Source organism: Podarcis cretensis (genome assembly GCF_951804945.1).
Source record: "Podarcis cretensis genome assembly, chromosome: 16".
Lineage (NCBI taxonomy): Eukaryota > Metazoa > Chordata > Lepidosauria > Squamata > Lacertidae > Podarcis > Podarcis cretensis.
The window spans coordinates 12882108-12910053 of NC_137186.1; the positions used below are offsets into that span (position 1 = coordinate 12882108).

General features: G+C 47.1%; 1 protein-coding gene across 5 annotated transcripts in view; it reads right to left on the minus strand.

The window, feature by feature from the left end:
* The window catches only part of CCDC88B (coiled-coil domain containing 88B), a 34951-nt gene extending 7465 nt beyond the window's left edge, over window positions 1–27486 (minus strand). The window contains exons 1-20 of one of the 5 annotated variants that reach the window (XM_079957902.1): window positions 27416–27486; window positions 24134–24273; window positions 18766–18874; window positions 16483–16552; window positions 15392–15450; window positions 14161–14244; window positions 13318–13449; window positions 12844–12968; window positions 12261–12342; window positions 10161–10319; window positions 9455–9601; window positions 8343–8481; window positions 8085–8254; window positions 6453–7340; window positions 4679–4803; window positions 4017–4140; window positions 2899–3042; window positions 2558–2719; window positions 1178–1455; window positions 259–402 (exon numbers count right to left, since the gene is read on the minus strand). In XM_079957902.1, coding sequence (XP_079814028.1) covers window positions 259–402; window positions 1178–1455; window positions 2558–2719; window positions 2899–3042; window positions 4017–4140; window positions 4679–4803; window positions 6453–7340; window positions 8085–8254; window positions 8343–8481; window positions 9455–9601; window positions 10161–10319; window positions 12261–12342; window positions 12844–12968; window positions 13318–13449; window positions 14161–14244; window positions 15392–15450; window positions 16483–16552; window positions 18766–18874; window positions 24134–24273; window positions 27416–27427 — 3293 coding nt within the window. In that variant the 5' untranslated portion in view covers window positions 27428–27486. Of the gene's footprint in view, window positions 1–258; window positions 403–1177; window positions 1456–2557; window positions 2720–2898; window positions 3043–4016; window positions 4141–4678; window positions 4804–6452; window positions 7341–8084; window positions 8255–8342; window positions 8482–9454; window positions 9602–10160; window positions 10320–12260; window positions 12343–12843; window positions 12971–13317; window positions 13450–14160; window positions 14245–15391; window positions 15451–16482; window positions 16553–18765; window positions 18875–20077; window positions 20096–24133; window positions 24274–25212; window positions 25392–27415 lie in introns of those variants that run through there. The other 4 variants (XM_079957901.1, XM_079957900.1, XM_079957903.1 and 1 more) reach the window with 4 other exon arrangements.
* Window positions 27487–27946: the final 460 nt, after the last annotated feature.

A 27946-nucleotide genomic window follows, 5' to 3' on the forward strand; every position in this document is an offset into this window, starting at 1 on the left:
CCAAGCTCACCCCATTTCCTCAGTACTGCGCAGGTGTAAATAAAAGATGGTGGTCAAACAGGTCACCTGATGACATTGGGAGATTCGGCAATTGAAAGGTGGGTGGCTACACTTGGCCAATGAGGGTGAAGGGGGAAAGAGCTTGGCCTGCCAGCCAGATCCAGTTGTCCACCGCTACATAGTAAGTATCGGCAGGTTTGGGGCGTGCCCACAAGGGCTGGCTCCCACCTCCACCCCTAGCAGACACACCCTCCTTACCGCTCATGCTCCTCCTTGAGGTGGCCATGCAGTGCTGCCAGCTCCCGGTGCTGTCGCTCAGCTTCCTCCAGCCGCTCCTTTTGCCCCCGAAGTGCTTCCTCCCGCTGCTCAAGGCCAGTTTTCTGCCCCAGCAGCTCGCTGTGCCTGTGGGAGGAGAAGGCTGGGTTTGACAGGCAGTTTAGGAAAAGGCCTTGTGCTCCCCACAAAATGAAAAACCACAAGAGGTTATGTTGCTTCTTGTTATTTCTGCTCAGCACATTGGTTCCAAAGAAATCGTTCTCTCACGTTCTCCCAAGCCAGGGATCAGGGGAATCTGTGGCCCTACAGATGCTGTTAGGACTACAACTCCCATCATGCCCTGCTGGCTGAAGGGGGCCGATGGGAGTCCAACAGGTTCTCCATCTCTGTTCTCAGGGGATTAGATAAATTCATGGAGGATAAGGCTATCAGCAGCTACCTGTTATTCATAATGATAGGTTATAAATATAAGGAACACGTAGTGTTGCCTGTGGTTTAGAGCAAGGATGAGGAACTTCAGGACCAGGGGCCCCATGCGGCCCTCCACACATCTGTACCTGGCCCTCAGGACTCTACACAAGCCACACTCCAGTATTGCTCCACCCCCTCCTCAAGGATATTTCCCCAGCTGGAACGTCTCCTCAAACTGTGATAAATTGGCACATCTAGAATATAGCTGACTATATGGAGGTAAAAGTCACATAGTTCAATCCACTTTTGGCCTATCACTGGCCCTAACCTGCCTCACAGGGCTATGGTGAGGATAAAATGGGGAGAGGAAGAACCACATACATCACCTCAAACTCCTTGGATGAAAGGTGGGATATAAATGTAATAGAGAAATAAATAGAAATAGACCGCCCCCCACCAACAACTTACAGATTCTCTGTCCCAGATTTACCTGCCCTGCAGGTCACGGTGTTCTTGCTCCAGGCTACGCAGCGCCCCCTTGAGGCTAGCATGTTTCCCCAGCAACCCCTCCAGGTCAGATCCCTGCCTCTCGTGCAGCACCGTCAGGCGGTCGTGATCACGCAGGAGGGCATCATAGCGCCCCCGCCACTCCTCCCTCTCCCGCTGGGCACCCCGGGCTTCTGCCTCCAGGACAGACAGCCTCTGCCGCAGCTCCAGGAGCTGGGATTCCAGTAGCGTCTTCTGGGAACGCAGAGATGCTGCCTCCACCTGCCAGGATTGCAACAGGGATATGAGAGCGAGACGGACACACTGTAAGCTCCTTGGGGCAGGGAGATTTAATCAATCCAATGACAATTGCTTATACAAGTAAATTTAGCTGATTCACTCTCTGTTAAGTATATATAGAATAGCAACCTTAGGCTACTTACACAACATACATTTAAAGCACATTTCCCTCCCCAAAGAATCATAGGAACTACAGTTTGCCCCATCAGCTAGCAGAGGGAGGAAGAAGAGGATGCCATTCGGGATTCTCATGGAGACGCTTTCAGTTACAACCGACAAATGGATAGTTGGAAGTCAATTTAATCATATTTCTTCTCTTTTGATTTTAGCTTTTATTATACTCATACCCCACTCCTCCTTTTAGCCTGAGAGTGAAAGACATGTTGGATTTTCTGCTTGAATCCAAGCCTGTGGCTATGGGAGAAGCAATACTTTCTGAGGTGTTAATGCTGTGAGCCCCTCCTTCGTAGGCTCAGGCTGTATATATGTGTAAATAAACCATATATAATAAAGATATGTCTCCAATATACATAATTCCAAAGGAAATACAAACCCTGGGTAAGTGCCTGGTCCCCCTGGAATCTTGCACCGCTTGAAGACAGGGGTGGTGTCTTATTACCATTGATTTTTTAATCGTCTTCTAAACAACTGGCTCACACCAATTTTCACATGAAGTAATTAAGAACAATTTAAAATGCAAAAAAGCGAATACATTCAGAACAAAACCCTGTCTAAGTAGACGCTTGTGGTGAAGACCCATTTATTCCACTGGGAAAGCCTGTTGGAACCAAATTGTATTCAGTTGCTTACAGAAAGTGCAGGTAGTGTCTTACCTCTTTTATCACAACAGGGATGCTATTCCACAGAACCAAGGCAGCCACCCTAAAAGCCCCGCTCCAAGTTACTACAGCGGGAGCTTCTGAGATCTTTGCAGCAGAAATAATCCCACAGACAGCAGCATCTACTAGGTATATAAGTCAAGGGTCCTCCTGTGCTCCATGGACTTGAGAAGGTGGGAAGACCTGGATCCGTGTTCCCAGGAATCGGCTCCCATCCCAGGGGCAGAAGAGGCAGGGGTGCTTACCTGCAGCTCGCTGTTCTGAGCCTGCCACCTCCCACTTTCCTCCTTCGCATCGGAGCTTTGGCCCCGCAGCCCCAGCAGCGCCACCTGCAGGCTGCTGACTTGCGAGTCCAGCTGGGCAAGACGCTCGGTTAGCGCCGATTTCTCGGCCTGCAGAACAGCGTTCTGTAAAGGCAGCACCCGGGTGAAATTGGTATGGGGTAGCAAAGTTGGAAGGCCTTCCAGAGCTGGCTGGGGAGGTGATCTCCGCAAAGACATACAGCACTGGACCAGGACCAGCCTTCACCGATCTGGAGCCCTCCAGAGGTTTTGTACCACAACTCCCGTCGTAGCCGTCTGCTCACCTTGCGTTCCACTTCAATGAGTCTCGCACTCAGGGCCTCGTTTCTGGCATTAGCCTGGAGTGGCAGCGGGCCTGAGTTATGTTCACTCTGTCCCTCCTGGTTCACAGACGGCTCCTCCAAAGGAACAATAAAGCCACTCTTTGCCTGGGGAGAGAGAACAAAAGTCTAGTTTTGGGGAACACCAACCTCTGTGCCTGAGGGGAATTGCACTGCAGTGGTTGAGGCCTGGGCTCAGGCCCAGCCGATACCCACACACAACATCCTCAGGAGCTGCCAGGGCTCCATAACTGGGCCATCAATTGGCCGCAGGTAGACTATCTGAACTTGGCAGCTGCATATCATTTCAATTTCCTACAATGATCCCATGACAAGGGCGTTGTGGGATATTGAAATGGTGGCTCCAAGCCACCCAGCACACTAAAACCACAGAATGCCGTCTCTCCTTAGGGTAAGGGTGGGCAAACTTTTTCAGCCTGAGGGCCACATTCTCTTCTGGGCAACCTTCTAAAGGCCGCACACCTTTGGTGGGAGGGGCCAGGAGCAAAAGTGGGCAGAGCAATGAATGTAAAATTTCCCTTTGTACAGTAGGCTAGTTGCTACACACTCTCTCAGACACACACCCAGGGAAGCTAAGAAGCATTATCAGAGTTCAAGGACACATTCCAGCCAGGCAAAAGAACTCAAGGAAGTCATGAAATAAGGCCAGTGAGGGGTGTGGCCTGGGAGAATGGATGCGGCTGAGGAGATGGTGTTGCAGACAGGGAAAGCCCTGAGGGCCAAATATAGGGGCCCGGAGGGCCACATTTATCTCCTGGGACTGACATTCCTCACCCCAGCTGTAGGGCCCCCTCAAACCTAGAATGAGCCTTGCCTGGGCTACATGTGAGACAAAATAACGTGGTAACAAGAGGTAAAATAGATTGCACCACTTCACACTGTAGGTGGCAGGCTCACATTTTTTTAATGCTAACCTGCACTGAAGACATATTCAAAAGTAGCTTTCCCCTCTTGCGGTGGTACAGTCTACGCTTCTAAACTCAGGACACTACCACCTCATTCTGTTGCTGGGCATGAGCCCAGAAGTGCCCTGATAAAAGGACACCTTTGCAAGTTCTCACCTGATGGTTGTTTATGTGTTGCTGATTGAGGGCACGCAGTTCCTCAAGCTGCCTCTTGAGTGCGCTGTTTTCCTCCTCCAGTTCCATCTTCTTCCCATTAGTAGGTCTCTTTTGGTTTTCCTCACTATAATGCCAGGAAGACAGGAAACATACATTAATCTCAGGGCTTGCCAACATGGTACCCTCCAGACATGGGGTATACTATACATTTCCCATCGTCCCCAGCCAACATGGTCAATAGCCAGAGATGATGGAAGTTGTAGTCCAAAATTCCCTTCAGCCCAGTCAGGACAGCCAATAGCTAGGGATAATGGGAGTTTTAGTCTAAAACATCTGGAAGGCACCCTGCATTAATTATTATTATTGTTGTTGTTATTATTATTAGGGCTTTTTTTTTTCAACAAGCAGGGAGCCACCGCAGAAAAGGCCCATTCTCATGTTGCCACACTCTTGTCCAGAGGGCCTCAGAGGATCATCACAGCGTCCAGGTTGGTTCATATGGGGAGAGGCATATGAGGCATACTAGTTTCACTTATTCAGACAAGGGATAATCCACAACTGTATTCTTCATGAACTGGCTGGGAGAATTCTGGCCCAGTACGTTAAGAATTCTGGACAGTTGAAAACCCTAGCTTAAATTGTGGCATCACTTGGTAACCTACCTGTGGTGCTGCTGCCTGCTTTGCATCCCAGCCTGTGGGCTCTCTTCCTTCTTCAGCAGCTGCTCCCTCAGCTGAGCCATGACGGCTTCCCTCTCCTTCCCCTTTGCCTTCTCCCTCTGGAGCTCCTGCAACAATTGGCATCATTTGAAGGGTCAGAAATCGAGGGGGTTTGGGGTCTTTGAAACAGTTTCTTTGCACTGTTCACCGATCCCTTACAATGCATACCTGTCACCTTATGTCTACGGTTCAAATGTATTGTTATTTTAATATGTTGCAGTTTTTACATCAACATTACCGTTGTTATTATTATTAAATGGACTAGGGGCAAGTGAGGTTAGGACTAAGGCCTAAAAAACATCCTCACTTTGTCGATTAGGTTTATTCAATCCGGCCCTGAACCCTGGATTAGCCACAGAGAACAAGGGTGTGGAGTTCCATCCACCCAAATTGTTGTGAAGCTGGTTTGTGAAATAGGACAGCTCATAGTTATACGGAACTCACTCCCACAGGAAACAGTGATGGCCACTAATTTAGACGGCTTTGAAAGAGGATTAGACAAATTAGCAGAGAAGACAATTTATCGATGGCTACTAGCCATGATGAGTATGCTGTGCCTCTACAGTCAGAAGCAGTGATGCTTCTCAATACCACTTGCTGGAAACAGCAGGTGGGGAGAATACTCTTGTCCTAGGAACCTGCTTGTGAGTTGGCCACTGTGGGAACAGAATGCTAGACTAGATGGGCCATGGGCATGATCCAGCTGGTTCCACTCACATATCTATGTTCTTAACAATGAGTCAAGCAGTGGTATTTCATAACAAAGTGCAGGATATACATATGCATTTTGGACAACAGTTGTGCGAACACAGATTAAAAAGCCAGGACTGGAAGCAAAGCGAGCGCACGGTAAACACAGCCCTATTTGCCCACATTATTTTGCAAAAGGATCAGCAACAAGCAAAGGCTCAGTCTGTGGTCCACCAGAAAGTGGTACAATTAATCTACTTGGCTTTATTTTATAAAGCCTCTGCGGCTGTTCTTGTCCTGTAGTGCCCTCTAGCGGGCAAAGCCAAACGATAAAACACTTAACATATGCAAGCAAAGTATTTTAAACTGGCAGGAAACAATGCCAGGGAAATTTGGAGAAAGGTTGTGCATATGGTGTGCACAACAATAAGGTGGCTACTTACACATCGCCAGAGAAGAGGAGCACACAGATCTCCATGCAGTTTGCATGTGCTAACTTGCTTGTATCAATAGATGCATATTGAGAAATAATCTCACCGTAGCAGGGAACATGACTGACCAGAGTACACACCATCTATTTAAAGCATTGTTATCCCACTTTGAACACGTGTGCCTTTGCCCTAAAGAATCCTGGGAACTGTAGTTTGTTATTAGTCCTGGGAATTGTGGCTTTGTGAGGGTAAAACACAGTTTCCAGGATTCTAGAGGGGAGGGGGAGCCGTTTGTTGTGCGGATGTGACCATTGGTGGCAGAGGCAAGCACCAGAATAGTCTCAGTGGAAGTCTGGGAGCTGCCATTTTAATTTTCCCACAGGGCCCCAGACCAAGTATTACTCCTGGATATTGTAGGGTACTTAAAAGGCAGCCTGGTGTGGCAGGTATTTTATTATTATTATTTTTTTACTTACTTACTTATGACATTTACACCTGTCCCTTTAACTTTTGAGAAGCTTCAGGGACAGGCTTGATCCCAGCTCTTATGCTTATACTTGGCTGGACCCACAAAACATATCCAGTTTCTCTTTTACCTCCTCCAGGAGGGCTGAAGCCTTTTGCTTGGCGTCCATTTCCTTCCTCAGGTTTGCTTCCTTCTGCTCCAGCTCCCCGAAACGCTGGGCGGCCTCCCTCAGGCTGCTGACCTCCGCCGCCTGCTGCCGGCTCTGGGCCTCGAGGTGGACGAGGCGCAGGCTCTGAGCCGCCAGGGCCTCCTCCTGGGCCTGGGCCTGGGCCTGGAGGCGCCGGTTGTCTTTCTCCAGCTGCCGCCGCAGGTTCTCAGCCTGGCTCAGCATTTCCTCCAGAGCCGCCTTCTCGGCCTCCACCTGAGCCAGAGTCACCTTGTGCTGCTCCAGGCTGCGCTGCAGGGCCTCCAGCTCCCGCCGGGCCTCACCCAGCTCCTCCTCCGCCTGCCGGGCCTTCTGGGCCAGCTGGGCCCCCTGCAGCCGCTCGCCTTGGAGGCTCTGCCGGGCTTCCCTCAGCTCCAGCTCGGCTTGGGTGGCTGCGGCTTGCAAGGCCTGGGATCCGGCCCGCAGCGCCTCCTGCTCTCGCTCCAGGGCCTGGGCCTCCTCCACCAGGCGCTCCGTCTCCGAGCGCCACCCCTCACGCTCTCGCTCTCGCTTCTCCAGGATGTCGGCGTGGGCCTCCTGCAGGCTCCTCAGCCTCTCTTCCAAGCCCAACGCCCGCTGGGACTCCGCTTCCCGCAGCTTTTCGGCCTCCCTCAGAGAAGTCCGAGCTTCCAACAAGGCCGCCTCCATCCCTGACACCAGAGCCTCGGTCTCTTGCTTCAGGCCCTGGCTTTCCTGCCTTTCTGGGCCCAAGGCCTCGCTCTCTCGCCGCTTCTGGGCTTCTGGCAAATGTTCTCCAGGGTCTGAGGCCTGCTCGCTTGCCTCTGACCGCACCTCGCTTTGCAGCGCTTTTAGCTAGACAGGGCACATAAAAGGACAGAATTTATTAGCACAGTGGGATTGCCAACCATTTTGGGCCAGTGGGCACGCTTGGCATTTTGCTAAAGGGCCATGGGTGCCTGCCACAAAACGACTGCCGTTAAGGTGCGGCACAGAACAAAGTGGCAGCTCTGGTTTTTTTATGAGAGGCCAAGCTGGTGCACACAGGAACTGAGCAGGAACAGCAAACAGTCTATTGTGCATTGTGTATTTCTGAGATACTGGAGGGCATATCAGTGCCCATGAGAGCTGCAATGGCAACCACTGTTAGTGTGCCACCTGGAAATTGTCCCCCGCTTTCTCCCCGATCCTTTCCTTAAGAAACAACTTTCCCCATATTCCACCCCTCTTGCCCCACCATGCCTGAAGATCAGCTAGGGGAGGCCCCATTTTGTGGGCCTCTTTTATCAGAAACTCAGTTGATGGGCGGGGACTTTTCTGCTGTGGCGCCTTCTGTACTTATGTCTCTGTCAGTGAAAGACCACTGCTATTGATTTGCATCAACTTCCCAGGAAACAACGCGTTCAGGATGTTGGTTGTCCAAATTATCAGAGAGAAGAGGAAACTGTCAATGTGTCTGGGGTTAAATGTCATGTTCTCTAGGGACAGGAGGAGCTTTCTGAAGGAGCAGGGACCGTTTTCTTTTAGTTGATTATAGGTACGGTGCTCTGGGAGGCTTTTCGGCTGAAGAGCAGGGTACCAAATGCTCTAAATAAATACCTCTCCATCAAGGACTGCATTCTTTGGTTCCAAACTCCTAGACTTGCTGGGATCCTCCAGGGCCTGCTGAAGCCTCCTGCGCAGATTCTGGTTCTCCCTCTCGAGGGTCAGCAACCTTCCAATGTCCTCTTTCACCTCATCACTCAAGAGAATAGGCCTTTCAGAAGGACCTACAAAAGCAGATGAAGGGGGGAATACATTTCTGCCTCTAGAATGACTCTATCTTGCTAGAAAATGGAAAGGCAAGGCCACACTCACCACCTGGGGCCCAGCCACCTTCTAGTTCTTCCGCACGGAGAATGTTGATGGGCTCCGCTAAACTTCGCCTCAGCTGCCTCTCAAGAGCCATGTTTTCTCTTAGAAGCTCCTCTGTCTGCTGGTAAAGCTGGTCCCGTTCCTGTGTACAGAGTCTATGCTTAAATTTCATGGTGCTGTACAGTATTTCATGGATATCAATTCATTGTTAAATTTCATGTTGCAGTTCCGGTCACCTCACCACAAAGAGTTGGAAAAGGTTCAGGAAAGGGCAACAAAAAATGATCAAGGAGACCGAGTGACATCCTCATGAGGAAAAGTTATGACATTTGGTGCATTTTAGTTTAGCCCTCCCTGCTGAGTTCCACAAGGGGCAACACAAGGAGATCTACGGATGGAGGGCGGTGTACATTTTCAATTAGCAACAACAACAACAACAACACTGAAATTAAGGAGGAGGAAGCTGACAGGCAGTGCCACCCTCCAGACTGGATGTAAGCAAGAAGGCAGGCAGGTGGAAGATGACTGAGGGCAGAGCGAAATAATAATAATCTTATTATTTATACCCCACCCATCTGGCTGCATTTCCGCAGCCCCTCTGGCCTGCTTACAGCACATAAAAAATTGTAAAACATTAGACATAAAAAAATTCCCGATACAGGGTTGCCTTCAGACGTCTTCTAAAAGTCAGATACCGTATTTTTCTGTGTATTAGACGAGGTTTTTTGACTCAAAAATCATGTCAAAAAACTGGGGTCATCCAATACATGGATAGTGGCATGGGGGGGGGGGGAGAGAAGCAGTGCACCCGACAGCCAGCTGTTTGGCGGGAGTGCAACTTTCCCCGATGCTGCTGCGCATGGGAAACGATCTAGGGAGTGTTTCCTGCCCGCAAATGCATGGGGGGAGAAACTTAATAACTTTGGGCTATCTCCCCTCATTATCTTAAAATTGAGTCCCCCAAAATGGGGTGGAGGGTCTCTTATAGACGGAAAAATACGGTAGTAGTTTATTTCCTTGACATCTGATGGGAGGGCATTCCACAGGGTGGTTGAAAGTTGGGGGGGGCATTGCTCCATTTGCCCATATGGAGCAGCTTCCCCTGGGTCTCTCACCTCTTGGGCCTCGTTCAGGTAGCTTTGCAGGTGCAACTTCTCCTTCTCCAGCTGGCTCAGGTGCTTCCCCCGGGCGCGAGCAGCCTCCAGCTGTCCTTCCATCATGGCCTTTGTCTCCAGCAAGGCCTGGGAAAACTCGCGCTCCTCCTGCCCATCCAAACACCACAACCAGGTTTGAGGACCCTTCTTCTGCCCTGTGTCAGTGCCTCCCCCCGCTGCCCATGCCACTCAGGTTGACTTAGCTGGCAGGGGCAAGCGACAATAAAGCTCCAGGCGGCTCCCAGTGAGAGTCTGGGAGCCACCATTTTAAATACCCGCAATGCCCTTGGCAGAGCTTTACTCCTGGGCAGGGGTGAGGAATTTGTTCAGCATCAGGGCTGCATCCTCTTTGGGGCAACTTTTTGGGGCCAAAGGTTAAGTGGTCAGAGCACTGAATGCAAATGTTGCCTTCATAGAGTAGGTTAGTTTCTCTGCACATGCATAGTCCCTCTTCCTGGGAAGCTCTGGGAATTGTCATTCCACGAAGGGAATAGGGGATTGCCTACCAATTCTCCACACCCTTAACAAACTACACTTCTCAGAATTCTTTGGGGGAAGCCATGTTGAAAGTGGCATTGTAGCGATTTAAATGTGTGGTGTAAGTGTGGCTGAAAGGACACACACACTCCCCTTTGATAACTGATCAGTGGCCAGTTGTCAACCTTACCTTCAGCTGGGCACGGCACTGCTCCAAGGCAGGCAGCCGCTCTCTCAGGGCTGCCAGCTCCGCCTGAAGCCGCTCTGTCCGCAAGGCCTTCTCTCGCAAGGCGTCCAGCTCATCCCGGTACAGCCCAGCCAGGCGGGCCTCGCCTACCAGTGCCCGGTTCTGGTGAAAGCAGGAGAACAAGTTAGAAATAAGTGGCATGGTGAGTGGCAGGTGAATTAGGCACAAGGAGGCAAAGGTGTATGGATAAGTCACCTGGGGTTGCTTGGACTCAGGGTCCCAAGAAATGCTATTTTGTCCCTGCCAGAGCTGCAGCCTCGCAGGGAAAGGACTGGGGAGGGGGCTGGTCCCCTCAGGTCTATTCTAGGCTGTGGGTTGTCTATGTGGCACCCACAGCTGCCAGTACCTCCTATGGCACCCACAAAACGTCTCACCAAATATCCCCTTAAAAATCCACAATACATATTCTTCCTGCTCAGTTTGCACTGACTCAGCCTCTCCTTCATTGAACACATCCCCTTAAGCATGCCCACATTTCATTGGACACCAGGACTGGATCCTCCACCCTCCTTTCCATTCTGAAGAGAGGTGCAAAGAAAGCTTCTCTCTCTACAAGTGGTGGTGGCAGATGCAGGTGCCTTTTCTACCATCGATGGGGCAGCCGATGGAGGAGCACGCTTACACCATTTTGTTCTCCTCACCCTCTTTTTTCTGTCCTGTAAGACATACCATCCAACTTTCCCCATGTCACAATCTTGCCCCCCCAAAACCGCTTTTTCGTAGCCCGAGAGTGAGCAAAATTGCAGCACCCAAAATGGCCACTGCGATCTTGCGCGAAAAAACAGGATGTCCCATTTTTTTCAGGACGCTTGGTGGGTACGTTAAGATGGGGCAGTCATTATGCCATGCCCCCACAGCAGCCTTTTTACGTTATGCTGCACCATGCCCCCACAACAGCCATTTTGTGACTGGTGCTCACAGCGCTTTCTTCAATGTTTAATATGTGCCCAGTGCTCTCCACTCATCCTGCCCTCAATAAGGTTGCCAACTTTTCCAGGCCTCGTCCCTAAATGGTCAGCTTTTGTTTATTTAAAAAAGGGGAAGAAGGCACCAGGGGTTATTCCCGCTGGGCTTTTTCCACTGCCCTTTCCATAACAAGGCCAGCTATCACCAGCTGCCCTGAGGGAAGGATGCCACCATCACAAGGCCCCCCAGCTGAGTTGCCCCCTTCACATCTCCCACCAGCTGCCCAGTGTGAAGGACCCCAGTGACCTGTTTTATTTTGGTATCATTTACTACAAGCTGTTTTATTTTGGTATCATTTACTACAAGTCTTTCGATGTAAGCCACCTCGGAAGGATGTGGTTTTGGAAAGGCAGGAAGTTATTTATGGAAAGTATTTATAACCCTCTCTGCAGCAGGGAAAGGAGGGGGGGAAAGGTTCTTAGAAGTGGCTTGCAGTGACCAATAATCAGCAGTTTTCAAGCTTGTGATCTAAAAGACACGACACACAAGACAAAGGGGAGGGGAGGGAGGAGGAGGAGGAAAATCAAACCCAGGCACCAATTCCTCGCAAGACGAAATTAATCCGTTCCGTGAGGCTCTTCGTATAGCGGTATTTTCGTCTTGCGAAGCAAGCCCATTGACAGCTTAGCGGATTAGCGCTATTAGCAGTTTAGCGGCTTTTAGCGATCAGCTGTTAAGCGGCTTAGGAAAAGGGGGGGGGGGAAAGGGGAAAAAACCAGCAGGAACTCGCAAGACATTTTTGTCTTGCGAAGCAAGCCCATAGGGAAATTCGTTTTGCGAAGTGCCTCCAAAACGGAAAACCCTTTCATCTAGCGGGTTTTCTGTCTTGAGAGGTGTTCGTCTTGCGGGGCACCACTGTACAAAATTCCGGCTTCCTGCAGTTGTTCTGGACTGGATGTTGGATGGGGCCAGGCTGCTCCCCCCCCCCCCTTGCCATGAAGCTCTTTCTGGGAGGCAGGGGGTGCAGCCTCCCAGTGGCCCTTGATTCTGTGGCCAATAGCATAGGCCAGAGTGTGCACCTTCAGCTCCTCATTGCCAGGACAACTCCAGCCTTCTCCGTGGCTTTTTTAGCAGTACCTCCTGCCGCATCTTTTGAAGCTGCCCCTCCAAATCCTTCCGTTCATCCTCTTGATCTAACAGTTCCTCCATCTTCTCTTCCCTGGGGTTGGGGAAACAGCACAGTTTTGTTTTATTTATTAATAAATAAAAATATGAGTTTTTATTTTGCAAACGCTCTAAGAGGAAAACCATATGTCAGATTTTTGGGTGAGTTAATGAGCTGGATTGCGTATTACTGCTCCAATACCACCGTGACCACAAATCATCATAAATGCACAATTGAATTGATAGACGTCTGGAAGGAGCTCAAAGTAATCAACTAAACGCTGTGCCCCCAGCATAGAAATAGGAGTCAGCCATATTTTTTCAAAAAAAGAAAACATTGTTTGGAACTTACATCAGATACCCCAAAATGTTCATAGGAGATAAAAGTGTTCTGTTGATGCCCTTGCAGAGTTAGGTGGGGAAATTGAAGTGGGAGAATAAAATCCAACCCCCCTATCTTCTCTAGAACTGCTGTGGCCCCCATTGTTTTTTATGCCCCACAGATGCCCACCCCCATGCTTGATTTTTTTTAGATGTCTGCCCCACTTCCACTCACAGCTCGTGCTGCAGACGCCGCACCTGGGCCCGAGATTCAGCAAGCTGCACCCCAAGATGTTGACGGTGGCCCTCCAGGGGGGTGACTAGGGGGTGTTCCTGTTCTTGCTGCAGTTCCCACAATTTCTGTAGAGGGAGACAGAGTAAAGGATGAATCCATGTGGGTAGAGTGTGGCAGGCAAATGTGGCCCTCCAGGCCTGTTCATCAGGCCCTTGGGACTCTCCCCAATCAACATCACTCCATGCGTGTTTTTGCCTGGCTGGAATGTGTCCTTGAACTCTGATCGTGCCTTCTGCATAAGTGGATAGAAGTTAGAGAGGGGTGTGCCCCCAATCATGGCTAGATTCAGGGTGTCATGATGCTCAAACAGATCCCAGGGCATCTCTGGGCTCAGGTGCCATGTTTCTCTGAAAAGCCAGCACTTTGAGAAGAGGGCGGGAATTAGAACCACACACAGCCCTTTGCATCCCTCACCTCCAAGCCTGCGTCTCGCTCGTGCACCAGCTCTTGAATCCGAGACACCACGTTTTGGAGCAACTGTTCCATTTCGGAGGCTCCCAGTTCCTTCCACTGCAGCCTCACCATGTTCTTGGGCTCCTGAGTCACCTGGGAAGGAGAGGAAGTTGTGCATGAGAACATGCTGTGGCACTGACCTCCTATATGAGACACACAAGAGTTGCCTCAGGGGATAAACTAAATCAGGTTATGGGCATCTGATGAAGACATCCCTGCCCTGTCGTTGGTGTAAAAAAATCAGCTTGAAATGCAGCAGGACAGCTGAAGTATAGGTGGATTCCCACGAGACAAGACACAGCAAGAACAGCAAGAACCTTTATTGAACTACATAACTGGGAATCAGGCAAAGCAACTCCTTATATACATTCCTGAAAGCCTGGGCCACTCCCACTCCCAACGTGACTGGCTGTCTAAACTTCCAAGCTGCAAATCACGACTCAGAGTTCAAGGGCCAATGGCAGAGGCCCAAATCCTGAAATGTTCTGTGATTGGACATCATGTATTGAATGAGAACACAGGAGCTCAGAATCCTTAGTCCAGACTCAAGCTCAGGCAAACACAGACCACTGAATACATAACAGCGGTGAAGGAGGGAATGGTGACAACCTCACTCACTGCGTTTCAACCAATGGGTGTATACATATAGCCAGTGCTTACCTGACAAGTTCTCCTCACAACATTCCTTCCATTTTGCCTGGGGATCTGCCCTATTCACACAAGGCTTGAAGTGCAAAGCATGATGGGAGAGGAAAAGTAATACAACCCACACTCCTCCGCCTCAAAACCCAGGCCCAGCCTTACCTCTTGGATGAAAGAAGCCAGGGCAGCCTGGGTGCTGATGTCGAGGGTCTGGATTAGGCCAATGATCTCGTCCCGCCTTTCACACTGTTGGGATGTTCAAGGAGGGCGATCAGGTTCTCTTACACATTTAAATCACATGGCTTCCCCACCAAAGAATGCCCTGGGAACTGTAGTTTGTTAAAGGGTGCTGGGAACTGTAGCTCTGTGAGGGATAAATGACAGTGTCCGGGGGTGTGTGGAATGCTTTGAATGTGCTTTAAAGTGTGTGCAACCAGTGGCGGACTTGGGGCTCTCAAATTTCTGTGCTCCCTGCCTCTCACGCTTCCGTTCTACAGCATGTTTTGGCACCCCCTGCAGGGCAGTGCCCAGTGCAACCGCACTATTTCTGCTACCCTAAAACCACCTCTGGTAAAATGCCCCAGACACACTTAGGTCACACCCCCACACCATACATTCAAAGCACATGGCTTCCTAAAGGATCCTGGGAACAGTAATTTGTTAAGAGGGGTTCTGTGAGGGGTAAACTACAGTACCCAGGATTCTTTGGGGAAAGTTATCGGTATATGTTTTAGATAAACGTGTAGTGTGGATGTGACCAAACACACACTCGCTCTGGACATAAAATCAGTTTAGTAGGTAATTTCCCCTCGCTCCAGGGAACCCTGAGTGTTTTACTTCTTGCTGAGGGTCAAAAGTGTTAGTAAGGGGTGGAAGCCCAGTGGGCCGAGTCCCCCAAATATTTTCCAAAGTGCCTTGAGTATTTCTGGGTAGGTAATGAATTTGGGGAGGATACTGAATTGGGGGGTAATCTAGGTTACGAGGCAGGATATTAATTTGGGGAAATCCATTTGCTTTATTTTTATTTTAGTTGTGACTCGCTTAATACAAAAGGGGGGGGGGGAATCTAAGCAACTTACAAAAGGCACAGCATAAAAACAGACAATAATGCAATAAGATCATTACCAAACCCATAAAACAGACCAAGCAACAGCCAAAAACATCACCAGCAACAGAGCAGTTAACAGCATCTGCCAAATGCCTGGGAGAAGAGCTACACTTTTACCTGATGCTGAAAAGGATATTCATGACAGGGTCAGGTGGGTCTCCCTGGGGATAGCATTCCACAGACAGATTACAGGAGCCACAACCAAAAAGGCCCCTTTCCCTTGTCACCACCCTCCAGCAGCCAAATTTGCACCCCCCCGCCCACCCATTCCACATTCCAAAGTACCTGGACAGCACTCCCAAGCAACAGCAGCAACAACTTCTTCATCTCCCCAACAGCCTGTGCTGGATCACACCATTGCAGGAAAAAGGGGGAGAAAGTGTTAATGTGATATTTGAAGGCAAATGCACCCCCATGCCTGGTCTACGAGGTCCAAGTTTCAAAGCCAAATTTTATCCCAACTGGGGTTGTGGCTTGCAAGGATTTTTCTCGCCAGATTTGAAAGAGCACAAAGCTTGAGGGAAGCCTTCTGATGGCATGGGTCATATTTGGTAAAAAGGAGATCAGGCAGGATTCCACAGGAACAACAACAATTATTTTTACAGTGGTACCTCAGTTTACAAACTTAATCCGTTCTGGAAGTCTGTTCTTAAACCAAAAGCGTTCTTAAACTGAGGTGCGCTTTCCCTAATGAGGCCTCCCACCGCCGGTGCCCTTCTTCCGTTCTTAGACTGAGGTAAAGTTCTCAAACCAAGACACTATTTCTGGTTTTGCAGAGTTTGTAAACAAAATTGTTCTTAAACCAGACTGTTCTTAAACCGGACTCTTCTTAAACCAAGGTACCACTGTATGTTATTTATATGCCGCACATCTGACTGGGTTGCCCCAGCCACTTTGGGCAGCTCCCAACAAAATATTTCTTTTTTATATATGTATAAAAATTTATTAGATTTTCCACAATAATAACAAAAACCACAAAGCAGAATGACACACAAAAACAAAACAAAAAAAGAAAAATACATCAATGAATGAAAGGGGGGAAAAGGAACAATAAACAGATAAACAATAACAAACTTAATTCTTTACAAATCCAACCTTTTAAACATCTTGGTTGACTTCCCCTAGTCCCTCCCTTCTGAGTTTCCTTGTAGTTGAAAGTAACAGCTTTCTAATATCATTATTAAACTAAAACAATTTCCAATTATAGTCCATCTTATTCACATTCCTTAATATTCTAAATCCCATTTATTCCCAACAAAATATTTCTTAAAAAACACAATAAAAGATCAACCGTTAAAAACTTCCCTGAACAGGAAAGTTCGGATCCATCTGTTTTGGTGGTTTCAGCATCACATTTTTTCTCCCAATAGGCCTACCTGTGAGAGGATCTTGGGCCAGAAGATGTAAATTAGGAGGCAATGAAAGAATCAGTTGTTGCAAATCGTTCTGGGGAAAAGAAGAGAGAAAGAGCATGGAAGGGGAGAATAATAACAGATAATAGAGTGATGTTGTTGTAATAGGAATTTTGAGGTCTTAGATATATGTTCATAAGTGTACCAACCAAACACATACATAGATCAGCATAGGAAGGCCAACCTGGAACCATTTTGATTCCTAAACTGAGCAAATGTTTTCTCTGCAAGGTCAAACTGGAAAAGCCTCCCCATTGTCTTTTCCTTCACAAATCCTGTCTTAAGGGTAAGTCTATGTTTGAATAGGGTGTGAACCTGTGAGTGGCCCAGGATTTATCATTACAAAAGACTGGCCAGGCTCCCCAGGAAATCCAATCAAGTAACCTGCCAGACAGGAGATAAACAAGGACAAGAGATAAACAACATTTAAATTTCTGTTTAGACCGCCTTTTCTGTGATGTAGGTGTAATGGGTGGTCTTAGGTTACACCCCTTCTGTGATGTATGTATGATGTTTCTGGGGGTGGTCCTGATCTACAGGATGGGAATTTCAAAAGTCTTTATAAGCCCTTGCACAGCATTTTTCTGGGTCCTTCTCCTTTCCTGCATGTGAGGGGAGCACCCTGTTGCAACAGATCAATAAAGATCAAGCTTACTAGCTGCTTTGCTTCTCAATAGTCTCTGGTTGGCCTCTGTTATTTTCTCCTACCAATAGGGAACCTATGTAAGGACTCTATATGGGCTCTTGGATACCCCATAAAGTAAAAGGGCAATTTTTGTTTACAACATTGTACTTATTCCTCAGCGTGGAGTAGAGTAGAGTGTGTTGTAGTGGTTCGAGGGTCAGACGAGGACATGGGAGACCAGGGTTCAAATCCCCACTTGGCCATGAAGCTCACTGACTTCAGGCCTGTCACTGCCTCTAAGCCTAACCTACCTCGCAGGGTTGTTGTGTCGGTGAAATGGTTGTGGGGTGGGGGGAAGAAGCATGTATGTCAATGTTACAGAAAAATCTATGTGTGAGGCTGCTCAGTTACCCAGCTAGTTGGGCAGAGCCCGCAGGTCCCTGCGGAATAAAGGAAGGATTCTAGCCACCAACCGGAGCAAATAGCTGTAGACCAAAGTTTATTGCGCAATAGGTTCAAAGAGGAAATTTGAACCCTGAGGATGGGGATACAAAGGCTTTTAAAACTTTCCCACCATATCCCAGAATACAGTTCGTACAGCATCATTGCTACATCATTGCTACATCACTGACATGTCACAAAAGGGGAGGGGTAGACCGGGGTTACACTAATTTAACCCTGGCAAACATGTCCAGACAAGTCCTTGGTACAAGATTAGCATAGACAAATATGTCTTAAGTACCCACCACCCAAAAGTACAATAGAACTTCCTTTGCATGTCTGGAGCCTGAGGCAAGTCAGGTGATGAGATTTGGCTTCCCTTGGCTGACAATGAGCCCAGCAATTGTCACCTCTGGGAACTTCCTGGAGTCCTTTTTCAAAGGGAAAATAGCTTTGGAATGGAGGAAACTTTATTTTTAAAGCTAGGTAACTTCCCTGAGCTGTCAAGTTGAAAGGATACATTCAGGCATAATATTTGTAACATTTAACTTTAAATATGTGCCCCCCCCCCCGTAATTTCCGTAACAGTCACCACAACCCTTCCTCTTATAGACCTACAATTTACAGAGTGGTTTTAACAGTCAATCCCTCCCTTCCCAGGAAATTCTAGTAATTGCTGAGCACATTGAAGAAATCACAACTCCCATAGTTCTTTGGGAGAAGCCATGAATGTTTAAGGTGATTTCATAGCGCTTTAAATGTATGGTATGAATATGTCATCAAATTACACCAGTTTAGCCCTGGCTAAATCGGGTTGAAGGACGTACAGTGGCATATATCTGGCTCAGCTGGGGTGGGGGATTTACATCAGTGTAGTCCTGGATGAGCCACAATTCAGCCGGGAAAGCCCAAGTTGTGCTAAATCCATACTCTCTCATTTGGTGGTTGGTTGGTTTTGCTCTGTTAGTGACCAAACTATATAATGACATAATCCATACACTGAACATTGCTATTTCTAATAAAATACTATAACAACAACATATTAGAACAATTATTTTGTAAAGCACTGAAACCCCAATCAGCTTCCAGCCTTTTTGTGAGATGGGTTGTGTCAGGAATGTGTGCAGACACCAGAGCAGAAGCCATGGGTTAAGATCCAAAGTGTGTTAAATCCTTCTCACCTGGTAGAACCTGTGCAGCCGCTGCAGAAGGCCCTGGAGCATTTGCAAGCTGTGTGCCTCGTCGTTTTGCTCACTCCACGGAGGTTGTGCTCCCCCAGGAATCAGGTCTCTAGGAAAGGTAACCAGGCACACTGGAAGAATGAGTGGAGGGAAATCCTGTCCCCAAAGATTTATCTCTCTACCAGCAGCTGAGAAAATATACAATCGTTTTACTGGCCTAGCCAGGTTTAAACAGGGAACAGTTATACAGCAGACTGGTTCTGTGATACGAATTTTATGGTCTTAGATATATGGTAATGTTCATAAGCGTACCAACCAAGCACACACATAGATCAGCACAGGAAGACCAACCTGGATCCATTTTGATTCCTAAACTGAGCAAATGTTTTCTCTGCAAGGTCAAACTGGAAAAGCCTCCCCATTGTCTCTTTCCTCACAAATCCTGTCTTAAGGATATGTCTGTTTGAATAAGGTGTGAGCCTGTGACCTGGCCCAGGAACCAAGTACTGTATTTTTTGCTCTATAAGACTCACTTTTCCCCTCCTAAAAAGTAAGGGGAAATTTGTGTGCGTCTTATGGAGCGAATGCAGGCTGCACATCTATCACAGAAGCCAGAACAGCAGGAGGGATTGCTGCTTTCACTGCGCAGCGATCCCTCTTGCTGTTCTGGCTTCTGAGATTCAGAATTTCCTCCTCCAAAAACTAGGTGCGTCTTGTGGTCTGGTGCGTCTTATAGAGTGAAAAATACGGTATTTATCATTACAAAAGACTGGCCAGGCTACTCAGGAAATCCAATCAAATAACCTGCCAGACAGGAGATAAACAAGGACAAGAGAAAAATAACATTTAAATTTCTGTGATGTAGGTATGATGTATCTGAGGGGTGGTCTTAGGTTACACCCCTTCTGTGATGTATGTATGATGTTTCTGGGGGTGGTCTTGATCTACAGGAGGGGAATTTCAAAAGTCTTTACAAGCCCTTGCACAGCATTTTTCTGGGTCCTCCTCCTTTCCTGCATGTGAGGGGAGCACCCTGTTGCAACAGATCAATAAACATCAAACTTACTAGCTGCTTTGCTTCTCAATATTCTCTGGTTGGCCTCTGTTATTTTCTCCTACCAATAGGGAACCTATGTAAGGACTCTATATGGGCTCTTGGATACCCCATAAGGGAAAAGGGCAATTTTTATTTACAACAGTTCAGCAAGTTATCTCTCTCCACAATAGATTTTGGGAACTGTAATTCTACCAGGATGATCCTGGGATCTCTAACATATAATGGGAACTGTAGTGTACGCCTCACAGGGCTAACCATGGGTTGCAGAATCACAACAAATAGATAGATAGATAGATAGATAGATAGATAGATAGATGATAGATAGATGATAGATAGATGAGCAGTAGAAGTGCAGTGGAGTATGAGAAGAGGCAATTGCAACATTTTGGACAGAGCCCGGCGGGTTAGGATTTGTAAATAAAACATTCCAAAGCAGAACATTATGCTACTTGTTTCATTTGTTATTCTGAACCAAAAGTATTCTCCGCCAGAGGGGAGGTGCAATCCCAGGCTGATGCAGAGGTTTTGGATGCAGTTTGGACTAGCGTACATCTTTGCAAGCAAATTCTCCTGATATAAGGTGTCATTTTCACCTGTGCGTTCATTTTCACAGATGCTTTCCCCAAATAAAAGGTATTTTTGTAAACGTTGTTAGGTCAGGAGAGCTACAGAGAACATTTTCTATAAGTGGTGAATTTTGAAAGTGGTTGTGTTTCAGTTTTCCTGTTGTTTCGGAAAGAGCATATTTGATAAATTAAAGTTTTGTTCTATTATTATTTAATATGATTTTTATTAAATTTTCTGATTTACAATTTCAGATAAGCATTTTATATAGTTAAGATATCATTGCGTTCCCTTCTTCTCTTTCCATGGTTTATTTTACATATATTATATCCCTGCATAGTTGACAAAAATTATGCATGCCAGTCAGTTTTCCATTATTACATCCATCAAAACCTATTTACACTGTTGAATTTATCTTAATGCTGGCAGCGTTTTTAGCTGTAAGGTAAAGGTAAAGGTACCCCTGCCTGTACGGGCCAGTCTTGACAGACTCTGGGGTTGTGCGCCCATCTCACTTAAGAGGCCGGGGGCCAGCGCTGTCCGGAGACACTTCCGGGTCACGTGGCCAGCGTGACATCGCTGCTCTGGCCAGAGCCAGAGCCAGAGCCAGAGCCAGAGCCACACACGGAAATGCCATTTACCTTCCCGCTGGTAAGCGGTCCCTATTTATCTACTTGCACCCGGAGGTGCTTTCGAACTGCTAGGTTGGCAGGCGCTGGGACCGAGCAGCGGGAGCGCATCCCGCCGCAGGGATTCGAACCGCCGACCTTTCGATCGGCAAGCCCTAGGCGCTGAAGCTTTAACCCACAGCGCCACCTGCGTCCCCTGTACTTAGCTGTATTTACTGGTAATTATTTCCCCTATACTGTATTCAATAAACCTTTTCCGGTAAAAGAGAGTGGAATCAAATCACTTTCCACACAGATATTTTTTTTTGATAACGCTTAGTTTTCCTCTACAAAAAGCCAATACAGTATGTGAAAAATACTACAAGCTCTCATCTATTTTTTGCACCAGCAATATTCCCCCCAGAGGGAGGTGCACCGTTCCTGGAGGTACTGCAATACCAGGTCGATGCATGGAGTGGATGGAGCAAGCCCCTATTCCATCTCCCAATTCCAAAAATCCATTTAATATATAGTCCTCAAATAGAGGACATATCAGATATTAAACTGATAAGAACAGATACTACACTTGATCTTAGCCAAAAGGCCGAGAAGCGATACCCAAGTCAAGAAAAATTAAGCGAGTCTCCTTTCCCGATGCCTTTTGAGGTGATAGTGGGTACATGGCGCCGCCAAGCTCTCATCGCCCCATCAGAATCAGCACCGTTTCCAATTCCACAAAATACACTCTGACAACGTTTCTGCTTCTGTTGTCCAGCTAAGCAGCCTCTTGATCGACAATTTAACCTCAAAAATAGTGGATTTTGTCGATCTTGTGAATTTCTCAGCCGTCTACCTGGTTGCTCTGATGGCTATTGGTGCTAAATCTGCATAAACCCGCCCATTTACCCGCCATGCACTGCGCCACTGTTAACTCGCTACGTGCCAGCAGAAGTCCCAAAAGTTTCCCTTTGATTCTGTTCCCTTGAGAGCATCCTGCAAAAACACAGCTGTACAAGCTGAACTTTCCTGCTGACATTAATATCCGTGCTCCTTAGCAGAGGATTGTTTGCTGGAAAAATGTTCCCTGCAAAACACTGAAATGCTGAAAAATAAAGTCCTGTTATGCCACAACAGCAGAAAATCTATCTGGTTTCATAGACGGTTTGAAAGGATTGGCCAGTGAAGCCAGATTCTTTTCGTTTACCTGAAGATGTGCTTGCTTCTGCCCTTTCAACTTTGATTTGAGCATGAAATATACAGCTGAATCCTGAATGATTCATACGATCTTTTTTTCTTTTTATTGATTTTCCTTAATTGAATGCATTGGAAATATCTCTATTTGCAAATTAACATGCTTCAAGCACGTTGAAATGAACCACAACTATATTTGAGACTGGGATGCAAGTTTCTGTCAATTTCGGTTCCCCCAGTTTCTCATTTTTAGAATCTTAAATTCAGTTCTCCACATTTTGCAGCAATTTGCAAATGTTTGGTTTTTTTAAAAAAATCCTCAGGAAAATTCATCAGCATTTTGATACAATTTTTTCCTCATTTTGGTTTTCATATTGTTTTGGAGAGTGTTGATTTGATAGATTCAGCATTAAATGTGCAGGGAGTCAAATATCACTTCCATCCCTAATTAGAGCTTGGTTGGCTGGTCAGTTGGTTGCAGCTGTAACAAAAAGGAGGCTTGTGACATGTCAAAGACTCCGGAATTAATTTTGGCATACAGTTCCATGGACATATTACTTCTGAATGTTTAGTTTTTATTACTGATGTCCTTTTATTAATAATATTAAAAGCATCCAAAACAACCTGATGTCTTCAATTTAAAAATAATCTGAGCAGGATTTAATCTGATAATTAGCTTTCATCTACAGTTACCGGGTTGCAGGGGATATAAATTCTGGGAGCCACCAAAAAAAAAAACAACAAGAAAAGCAGTAGTGGTGGTTAAATAACTTAAGAAAGCTATTAACTTAATAATACCTAAGCAATTGAAAGAGTGCTTACTTCCCTGGGCAAATTTTCAGTTCATAATAATTTAAGGTTTCCCCTTAAGTCCATGAAGCCTGATGTTCTGTACTGTCAGTGGCTATCCAGATGCAGGTCACAAAATGGGGGACCAGACTTTGCTGCTTGCCCCCCCCCAACCACTGGTATCGAGTGCCATGCTGCCTCTGAATATGAGGTTCCATTTAACTACACTATGTAACAACAGTGGGGAATGTGTGGCGTATCAGGTGAAGACATCCATGCCCCCACCCTGTGAACAACAGTGTGAGCAATCCCGTGTAAATGCAGCTTCAAACACAGTGTAATGTAATATAATATACCAGTAATATAAATGCATTTGTTCTGATTTGCTTGCAAAGAGGTTATATAGCAATGAGCATTCATTCTGATGTCATCCTGATTTGCTTGCGCAACGTTTGCATGTGCATTAATCCATCCCACAGTACATTTCCCCATCTCTCTCTCTCTCTCTCTCTCTCTCACACACACACACACACACACAAATAAAAATAAAATATATGTTGTTACAGGACACCAGAACATTGTGAACTAAATTGTGCAAACCTAAATTTCTCAGTACTGTATCTGCTTTTCATTATTGCTACTATTATGTTTATATTTCACTTTTCCTCTGAGGAACTCAAGGTGTCATATACAGTGGTACCTCGGGTTAAGTACTTAATTCGTTCCGGAGGTCCGTACTTAACCCGAAACTGTTCTTAACCTGAAGCACCACTTTAGCTAACGGGGCCTCCTGCTGCTGCCGTGCTGCCAGAGCACAATTTCTGTTCTCATCCTGAAGCAAAGTTCTTAACCTGAAGCACTATTTCTGGGTTAGCGGAGTCTGTAACTTGAAGCATATGTAACCTGAAGCGTATGTAACCCGAGGTACCACTGTATGGTTCTCCATCTCTCCATTTTATCCTCACAACAATATTGGGAGGTAAGTCAGGATAAGAGATACTGACTGGCCCAAGGTCACCCAGTGGGTGGTTTTAATTCTGGTCTCCCAGTTATTATTACTCTAACCACTGCACCACACTGTCTCTCACTTGAATCCCTCCCAGAAAATACTGACCCTCTGGAGGTGCCCCAGTGATCCGCACAGTACACTGTGACTCACATTATCTCCATGATATGGATGAGGGTGTCCCCACTGACCAGCTTGAGGAAATATTCTTGTGCTCCCTCGTGTCTCTTCTTCCTATGGGGAGAAGGGGGCTGGTCAGATCTCGAGTAAGTCAGCGTCTCCAAGGTTCGCACCTGTAGGGAGAAGAGAAATTTGATTCAGTTCACGTTTGTAGGTGAACCTATCTAATCCACACTTTCATACCCTCCAGCATTTCTCTGAAGAAAATAGGGATGTCCTATTTAATAATAAGAATACCCCCATCTGTCTGGGTTGCTACAGCCACTCTGAGTGGCTTCCAACATATATAAAATATATAAAACATATATAAAAACATAATAAAACGTTAAACTTTGAAAAAACTTCAATATACAGGGCTGCCTTCAGATGTCTTCTAAAGGTTGTATCTTGACTTGGAGGTCACATAAGTCCACACCCTCCAACATTTGTCCGATGAAAATAAGGAAATCCCAAGGAAAAGTGGGACATTCCAAGATCAAATCAAAAACTTATGTAAATCTGGGACTATCCCTGGAAAATAGGGACACTTGGAGGGTCTGTGATCCGGCTGGAAGGTTTTTCATAAGTTCTTAAGTTCAGTGTCCAGTTCAGCAGAACAAACCGCCAGGCCCCCAAACACTGCTGGGCTGGCTTACCACATTTCAAAGGAAGTGAAGCAATACAGATTACCATGTAAATAACCCCAATTTATCAAGTCTACGTTTACCTAACTGCAACAAGAAGCTTAATATTTGGTGGGTTCAGTAATAAAGCTTCCCAAAATCTTACCTAGTTGGAAACCAGGGTCAAAGTGTTTTCTGCTCGGTATATGTGTACCAATTATGTGTGCGTGTGTGCACCTGTATGTACACACAAACAAAAACAAAACCAAATAGGCGATCTGCCCAACTTGCCATAAAATTACGCAGCAGACCACCGGTGTCAGGCAACATATTGCCAAAACTCCCAGGCTCAGCATGACTTCAAAACCAGAGATATAAGGCCCTTATTTAGGGCAACCCAGAATAGCAACACCCCTCCTCAAAACCTGCTGCCCCCCCATAGATGCTCACCCAGGTGACCAGCGGCCCTGAGACAAAATCTTCCAGCATCTCAGTGACATCTCCATCCATGGTGCCACCAAAGGGGCGCCCTCTCCTTGTTGGTTGCGCCTTCTGTTCTGTGCTATGTGCTTAAAGCTTACGGTAAACTTCCTTCCGTAATCTTGGGCTGATGAGACTGATCGGTGGGTGGGGGGTGGGGGGAGGGAGGGAAGCAAGAGAGGAAGCCACATAGGATGAAGGGACTGATTTCTTAATTTCCGCCATGCAGGAAGCCGCCAATAGGAAACATGTCCTCGACGAAAGATTTCCAGTTCTCAGCGCACCAGCCTGAGTGAGGCATTGCAGGCTTGCTTTGCAGGAGAGGGCAAAGCTGACTTCATTTCCCGTTCTCGCTGCAGAAAAACCACACTCAAGAGGTTGCAATGGAGGAACAGAGAGGGCAGAAGTCATCTGTCGCCGCCTCAAAGTGCCCCATCAGGTTTGTGGTCCGAACTGTCGGTTGGTGGAAGTGAGAGGCCTGCCTTTCGCACATCCGTTATGCCAGAATCCTAATAGCGAGTCAGGCTTCGAGGCAATGGGACCATGAGGCAGGAAGTTCCACTGACTCCTGTCCTGACACATCAAGGGCAAAGACCTTCAGGTTTGGGGGCCAAATGTGGCTTATTGGGGCTCTCCCCAGACCACATCGCCATGGCCGTATCCCTCACTGGCCCTGCTGAGTGTTTTTGCCTGACTGGAATGTGTCATCGAACCCTGATCCTGCCTCTTGCTGGCCTGATTGAGGGAAAAGGGTAGGTGAGTGTGTAGACCACAACTAGCCTGTGGTTCAAAGTTGCAATTTTTATATTAATGGCTCCACCCACGCTTGCCTCTGGCCCCACCCACAACTAGCATGTGGCCCTTGGGAAGTTGCCCTGAGGGGAAGGCGGCCCTCGGGTTGAAAAACATTCCAGTCCCTTGACCACTGTGGCTACATCCACAATTATGCCACTTTATATGCTCATGGCTTCCACCAAAGATTCCCAAGAACTGTAGTTTGTTAAGGGTGCTGAGAGACCTGTATCCCCCCTCACACAGCGCTACAATTCACAGAATTCCCTGGGAAGAAGGGTTGGCGATTACAGCCCTCTGGCAGTTGTAGCTCACCAGACAGGGCATTCTGCAAATGGGGTACTACTACCATGAAGGCCCTGTCACAGGCCAGCGCCAATAGATTGCAATTCCAATTTTGTGATTAGACACGAGATGAAGCAAAACAGGAAAAATGCATTGGGTGCTGAAAGCCGACTCTATTGGGACATGACGCAGTTGGGGCACCAGCTGGCCACGAGAGGAAACTGAATTTGTGGCAATATTCTAATGGCCCCTTCAAACTGAGTGTGAGAACATTAGCGCCTGAGAAAAACACGAAAGAGGGCTTCATCCACGGGCCTGTTCAGTCTACTCTCTTAAGAGAGACTCGGCTAAAAATAAATCTCTTGTGAGGAAACCTTTTTTTTTTTAGCTTCTGCTTCAGATTGAGCTAGTGACACACTGGGGAAACTATGAACCCATCGTTAGTTTCAGAAGGGCTGGAAAAGCATCATGGACATGGAAAAAGTGGCGCCTTTTGTTCCTGTGGCAGCAAAATAGCTTCCACTCATACATGATCAGAGGATGACAACCCAGCGCCCACAGGCGCCTGGGCGCCCACCAGCAGCTATGGCACCTGCGAAAAGTCCCAGTGAATACCTCCACTCAGAAATCCACAGGAGCCAAAATGAGGGGGAGCATGCCTGTCGCATTTTGGTTCCTGTCTTTTGCTGCTTTTAGATGCGGCAGCTATTTTGTGCAATTACCATCAACTTATTAATCACCTCCTGAACAACTGCGAGGTGATTCATATATACAGTGGTACCTCGGTTTAAGAACAGCCCTGTTTACAAACCATTCGGTTTATGAACTCCGCAAAACCGGAAGTAGTGTCCCGGTTTGCGAACTTTACCTTGGTCTATGAATGGAAACCGAACGGTGGAAGGGAGGCGGGGGTGGGAGGCCTCATTAGGGAAAGCGCACCTCGGTTTAAGAACGGACTTCCAGAACGGATTAAGTTCATAAACTGAGGTACCACTGTAAATGCAATTTATTATTATTATTATTATTATTATTATTATTATTATTATTATTATTATTATTTCTTGTCCATCTGACTGGGTTTCCCCAGCCACCATACCTTTACCAACATGCTGATGGATGGCCACACCGACTCGGCCCCGGACACACTGACCAGATGCTAGGAGGTTGTGGCTGGATGGTTTAATGGGAGCTGATTGAAACTAAATCCTTCGAAGACAGAGGTCCTCTGACTGGGTCGGGATGGTATGGGGATGAGGGACCAACTCCCTTCTCTTGCAGGGGCCCTAATAGTGCCAGTGCCTTCAGTTAAGAGTTTGGGTGTAATCCTTGATTTAATTTACTTCCACAGGACCTGTAAGACAGAGCTATTCCGCCTGGCTTTCAACTTGAACTTAGCCTGATCTTTTATTCCCCTTCCTTCCTTCCTTCCTTCCTTCCTTCCTTCCTCCCCCTTCCCCTTTTTATGAAGATTACCTGCCCTGGGATTCCACAGCTAATTCTCCCCTGGTCTCCTCACTGGCCCAAATAGGACTAATTTTGCCAGCTAACCCTGGTGATCATCTAATGTTTATTGGATAGATCCCCCCCTAAATTGATTTTTGAATTCTGAATTTATTGTTATTCACGT